At 29.4% G+C, this 7,500-nt stretch overlaps 1 protein-coding gene across 1 annotated transcript in view; it reads right to left on the reverse strand.

Annotated features, from left to right (window-relative positions):
• LOC119578553 (protein unc-79 homolog) overlaps positions 1–7,500 on the reverse strand; it is a gene marked incomplete in the record, with an annotated part of 181,492 nt that overhangs the window by 159,842 nt on the left and 14,150 nt on the right. The window contains 1 exon segment of the mRNA XM_037926122.1: positions 2,273–2,458. Coding sequence (XP_037782050.1) covers positions 2,273–2,458 — 186 coding nt within the window.

A 7,500-nucleotide genomic window follows, 5' to 3' on the forward strand; every position in this document is an offset into this window, starting at 1 on the left:
TATATATATATATTAAATTTAATTATATATATATATTTTTAATTATATATAATAATATATAATAATATAATATGCCTCTATATAGGTTTGCACACTGCATATTATTAATAATATAATATATAATATAATATATATATTTTATATATATTAAAATATATATATATATATATATATTATATAATTTTTTTTTATAATTATATGTATGTATATAAAATTAAATATATATAATATATATATATTTATATATATATATATATACATATATAATAAAATATAATGTAAATAATGAACCTATAAAAAATAAATATACATATCATATACATATACATATACATATACTAACATTAATATATATATATATTTTATTATATATATTATATATAATAAAAATTATAATATATAATATATTTTATATATATTTTTTATTTTTTTTTATAACCTCTCTGAAAGGCCTAAAACCCGGGTCACTCGGGTATAAAAACCAGAGGGCCAGTACTAAACCAACCATCCCATAGACCCACTAAAAGGAGTGTGCATATATATACATATACATATATATGCATATATATCTATATCAATACATGTATTGATATAGATATATAACAATCCTCTCTGATCAGGTCTTAAAACCTAGGCCCTCCTTAAAAAAAACGGGAGGGCCAGTACTAAACTACCTACCACACAATGCCTAAAAGGGGTGTCAACTAGGATTCACTAGCCCATAGACATTACCTATCTACCATACAGAGAAAAATATAGAAAGGGTTTTAAAACCACACTCCCTGGGCACTTGGTGGATATTGATTAGAAATTTGAAATCGAAGTCAGATGTACTGAGGTGTATACATATGAATATATATGTATTATTCTATCTTTCATATTTGAACAGACAGGTAATGTCTATGGAGCTAGTTAGTAGATAAACCATTGAATATTCCTTTTTGCAATCAGTGGTATGGTGGTTTTAACGGCCCCCCATTTTATACCCGGAGTTACCTAGGTTCAAGGCCTGGTCAAAAAGGATTGTTATAATCTATATTAATACAGGTATTATATAAAATATATGTAGTATAATTATTTCTTTCCTTTTAAAAGTAGGTTCATGTCGAGCCGCCGGGTCACGCATGTATTAGTTTTTAAAATTTTATTATATGTTATGTATTGTGTATTATTATATATATATATATATATATATATATATAATTAAAATATATAAAATTTTAATATATAAATATATAATACATTATAATATATATATATTAATATAATACATATATAATTTCATTATATAATTATATAAAATAATATATATACTAATATATACTAATATATATTTTTTATATATTTTTAAAATATATATATATATATATATATAAATTTTATATATATAATATTTTCATTATATATAATTATTTATTATATAAAAATATATATATATATATAATATATATATTATTTTATATATATATAATAAAAATAATATCTATATATACAAATTTTTTTTATAACATATTTAATATATACATATTTATATATTTCATTAATATATATATATAATGAACATATATTAATATATATACTTTTATATAAATATGTGTATACGTATATACATATATGTATGTATAAGTATATGCATGTGTGAATATAAATATATATATATATATATATATATATATATATATATAAAATAAAATTTAAGAAAGTTCATATAAATTACATCAGTGAACTTAGCTACATTTATACACAAACACACACACACACACATACACACACACACACACACACACACACACACAACACACAACCCAAAACACACCAAAACACCACCCACACACACCCCACCCCCACATAAAACACACACACACACACACACGCACACACACACACACACACACAACACACACACACACACACACACACACACACACACACACACACGCAGGTACTCAATCATTACATTTTACGTTTATATAACAGATGCTGCTCATCAAACATATTGTCACATTATGATGCCTGGAAAAGGAAATTTTATACATGTGTTGTATACCATATTCTCCAAAGGAAGTATTGAGTCCTGAAATATAGAAAGTGAATGAATAATCCACTGAACTTGCCTTAAAACTAATTTCTCTCCATAATAACAGGTCTGTAGAATCAAATGAAACTCCGTAATGAATTCACATTCTTTGTTCCTTTCATTATCAATGAAATCACTATGGGTATATAGGCAGGTATATAGTTAATATACATTGCACATGTTAGACATACTCACCACTAAATTTTATATGTATGCCCCTTCTGTCATAAAGGGTTGGATTTAGACTTGGCCAATAATAGAAGAGGAGGTTTGCAGCTGGAGACCTAGATGTTGGAGTCCCATATGCAATCACACAGAGCAAGTCCTTTGCAATGTCAGACTTAAGAGACATAAGACACTCTAAGAGCTGACAGTGGTATGCTGCAATAAATGAAAATTGCTAAATTATTTTGTATGCAACAAACTGTGATATAGTTTAATCATTTTTACAGAAGGTGATTCACTCGCATGGTATGATATAGCACCCTATTTGTATCAGAGCTGAAAAAAAAAAAATAATAATAATAATAATAATAAAAAAGGCACAGAGAACTGACTACCTGGCAAGACAGAGTGAAGAAAATATGTCAATTGTTAATATGTGTGATTTAATAATATACAAGTGTCAGGTCTGCAAGGGCCAAGTTCACTCTGGGTAGCTCCTTTCCAGCACCACCAATAATGTCCAAGCTGAATGCATCACATGATAGCATGACTGTAATTAAGGCTTCCAATATGGCAAGGTGGTGTTGCAGTGTGTAGCCATTCAAGGGCAACATGGGGGAAGTACCCTCTAATAGTAAGGGGGATCACACATTTAAAAACTCAACCCAAACACATTCCCTCTCTTGGGGAGGAGAGTAGAAGCCAATACCATCCTTACTATATATCAGTTAGAGGAAAATTATCCCTAGCTACTGGGAAAAGCTCCAAAACAGCAAATCCATTCTTATAGAAATATACATACATGTGTGTGCGTGAGTGTGTGTGTGTGTGTGTGTGTGTGTGTGTGTGTGTGTGTGTGTGTGTGTGTGTGTGTGTGTGTGTGTGTGTGTGTGTGTGTGTGTGCGTGCGTGTATGTGCGTGCGTGTATGTGCGTGCGTGTATGTGCGTGCGTGTATGTGCGTGCGTGTATGTGTGTGCATGTATGTGTGCGTGTATGTGTGTGCGTGTGCGTGTGCGTGTGTGCGTGTGTGCGTGTGTGCGTGTGTGCGTGTACATATATATGATGTCACATTAGCATTCACCAACCACTTAGTCAAAACTATTCAAGACATGATATCTTCATCACTTGAATCCAACAACTTAGAGTGGCTGCATACAAAATTCATGCTGAATGACAATACTTCTTCCATAACTTCCTCGTCAATAGACAGAATTTCAATGCATGCCATAATAATTAGTGCCAACTATACTGTCCCATCTAAATGTGGCACTCCGCATTGGAAGTGGACATGAGAAATGTGTCAAACAGTAAACTTTATAAATAATAAGTGTAAATCAGATAAAACATATAAAGCCTAATTATTAACTATCATGCAATATACTAGCATAACCAAAAGGGTTATAATTCTAATTTCAAGCATCACTAGGATACTTATTAAAGACCTAACTGAAAAGCAATATTACCAAATACAGTATAAACCTTTGTTTCTAAAGGTTTAATAGATCCCTTACGATTTATCATCACTCCTAAAGTCAATCAGTATTCAGTTAAGTGTATCTAACCATTGCTTAACTTAGCATAGCCTATTGAAAGCTTTTGAGCTACACACACACACACATATATACATATATACATACATACATACATTTATATATATTTATATATATCTATATATATACTTACATATATATATATATATATATATATATATGTATATATGTATATATATTTTATATATATGCATTTATATATATATACACACACATGTGGACACGCTTACACACGCACACGCACATGCGTGTGCATATATACACACACGTATATATGTATATGTATATATGAATAGGCATACACACAGGCATACACACATGCACACACACACACACACACGTGTGGGTGTGTGGGTGTATGTGTGTATGTATATATATATATATATATATATATATATATATATATATATATATTATATATATATAAGTATATGATATATATATATAAATATTATATTTTTCATATTTATATATACATTATATATATGTATACATAATAGTATATATACGTATACACACAAATATACATATACGTATACACACAAATATACATATACGTATACACACAAATATACATATACGTATACATATATGTATACATATAAATGTGTATGTATGTGTATGTATGTGTATGTGTAAGTGTATATGTATGTATATGTATATGTATGTGTATGTGTGTATGTGTGTATGTATGTATATGTATGTGTATGTATGTGTATGTATATATGTGTGCGTATATGTGTGCGTATATGTGTGCGTATATATGTGTGCGTATATATGTGTGCGTATATATGTGTGCCTATATATGAATATGTATATATGTATGTGTATATATGTATATGTATATGTATATGTATATGTCTATGTATATATGTATATGTATATGTATATATGTATATGTATATATGTACATGTATATGTATATATGTATATGTATATGTATATGTATATGTATATATGTATATGTATATATGTATATGTATATATGTATAAGTATATACGTATAAGTATATATGTATATGTATATATTTTTTTTTATGTATATATATATACATTTAATATATATATATATATATATATATATATATATATATATATATATATATATATATATATAGGTAGATAGATAGATAGATAAGACAGATAGGATGAATAGATAGATAGATATACACAGATAAACAGATGGAGTGATAGACAGATAGACAGATAGGTATATAGATAGACAGAAAGTTATTCATACACATATACATACATATCCTTACCAGATTAACCAACGATGAGTAAATACCAATACTATGCAGCTCATGGTATTGCACTCATAATATTTAGTTACAGAATGTAAAAAGAAATAAATATGAACAATGATTAAAACCATTAATCAAGCCCCCCAGAATTTGGTTTATTTGTCAATTTCTATATGCATAGATTACTTTCATGTCCTTCATATCATATTAATGTAGAAATACTCAAACACTAGTTTCAAATAGCAACAAGAAATATTCATCAGAAAGCACTTGGAGATGCTTGGATATAAAAACATGTTAATGATGAAAAAAATTAAGTTATGATCAATATTTTGCACTTCCATGTTATCATTTTTCCACATACAAGCATTCTATCCATGGTGAATATATTCTGCAAGGCTCCTATAATTTTAAATTTTAATCTTTCCTTTTTCATTCATAGTTACAAGATGTGTAAATCAGTCCATGCTAAAGATATTTAATCCAATCCATGTCCATTAGCTGAATGCTGTCCCTCACTAAGCCAAACCAAAAATACCATTCTCTATGGATGTTATAAGGCATACTAAAAAATGAAACTTTGTGCACACGTGTGTGTGTGTTGTGTGTGTGTGTGTGTGTGTGTGTGTGTGTGTGTGTGTGTGTGTGTGTGTGTGTGTGTGTGTGTGTGTGTGTGTGTGTGTGTGTGTGTGTGTGTGTGTGTGTGTGTGTTAATAAACCTTAATGGAGAAGGATACAAAAAGACCCATGTTACAAAGTTAGCAATGAACATGGGACTACCCTAGGGAATTTATTAGAGCAATAAATTATATATTCCAGGCCATTATATGACATACTGGTGAACTTATATGTGTAGTCAAACACAACACATCTCTTATAAATGCAATAAGAATATTATGTATACCAATACAGCTAATGGTTGTCCAGTCCTTGCTTTTTCCTGCTTTTATTAAATGTCATGGAAACCTTCTTTTACCCATCATTCATCATTCCTAAGAATAACAATTTGATACACCTTACAATAATACAATAAAAGAAACCTATCATAATTTCTAATAGTCTTGACTTAATGCCAAAATTTGTACATTTCTAAAGGGCACTTTTCAATCATAGGTTTATTATGCAGGACATGCACTTTCTGAGAAAAAACTTGGACACAGAAATACTGCATATAAATCAGGAAGGAAAATTTACAGTAAATAGTAGACTGTACTGAAAAGGAAATGGAGTATCTAATTGAATTACCAACTGGATTTGAATAAAAATTTAAATAAGCCTACAATAAATTGTAATTAAAGTGATCAGGGATGTTTGTGTGCTAATAAACAAAAAATGTGCTCTAATTGACTTTAGATTGTTAGATATACTTTTCTGAGAGTCAATTACAATTTACATGCATCGATTATTCAAAACAGATCTTACCATTTGGTGTACTGCCTTCAGCTGATAACACAAAAATTCAAAATATGTAAATAAAAATCACAACATGTAAATAATACAATCAAACACAGTTGAGCTGACCATTTCACTGAAAACAAAGTATAAAGCAAGTTAAAAGTTTAAGGCAAGTTGTCTTTATAAAAAGAAGCAATAACTCAAAAGCAAAGATCAAGCATCTAGACAACTATGGATTACAGCACAAGCTAGAGCAAATAACAAAGGACAAAACTGTTCTTTCATTTAAATTAAATAATGATACTCTTTCAAAAAGAGACAAAAAATATCTCATAACTACAAATCACTATTAACATGAACTGTAGACTTTAATCTTGCATATTGATAATTACATTTTTATGTCATACACTGAACAACCAGTGGTACTGTATGAACAGCTGCTAATGATTAAAAGAGGACAAAGTAATACAAGACAGAGCAAACTTGAAGAAGCCACACACCACCATAAGACATGAACATGCATTTGAGTTTTTAATTTGCTTTACTGTTCATTTTTTATTTCTTACCATCAGTTCTCATATCCCTTTCATTCAACTTTTTTTTCTTCTTAGTTGTAATAAAAAAACTCTTATGACAGAATACTTAAATGTATTTTCTCCACCTTTCCCCTTTCTCACTCACTCACTCTCTCTCTCACTTTCACTCTCACTCTCTCTCTCTCTCACTCTCACTCTCACTCTCACTCTCACTCTCACTCTCACTCTCACTCTCTCTCACATTCTCTCTCTCATTCTCTCTCTCATTCTCTCTCTCATTCTCTCTCTCATTCTCTCTCCCATTCTCTCTCTCTCATTCTTTCTTTCTCTATCTCATTCTCTCATTCTCTATCTCATTCTCTCATTCTCTATCTCATTCTCTCATTCTCTATCTCGTTCTCTCATTCTCTATCTCATTCTCTCATTCTCTATCTCATTCTCTCATTCTCTATCTCATTCTCTCATTCTCTCATTCTCCATCTCATTCTCTCATTCTCTATCTCATTCTCTCTCTCTCTCATTCTCTCTCTCT

The sequence above is a fragment of the Penaeus monodon genome, chromosome 11 (genome assembly GCF_015228065.2).
Source record: "Penaeus monodon isolate SGIC_2016 chromosome 11, NSTDA_Pmon_1, whole genome shotgun sequence".
Taxonomy (NCBI): domain Eukaryota; kingdom Metazoa; phylum Arthropoda; class Malacostraca; order Decapoda; family Penaeidae; genus Penaeus; species Penaeus monodon.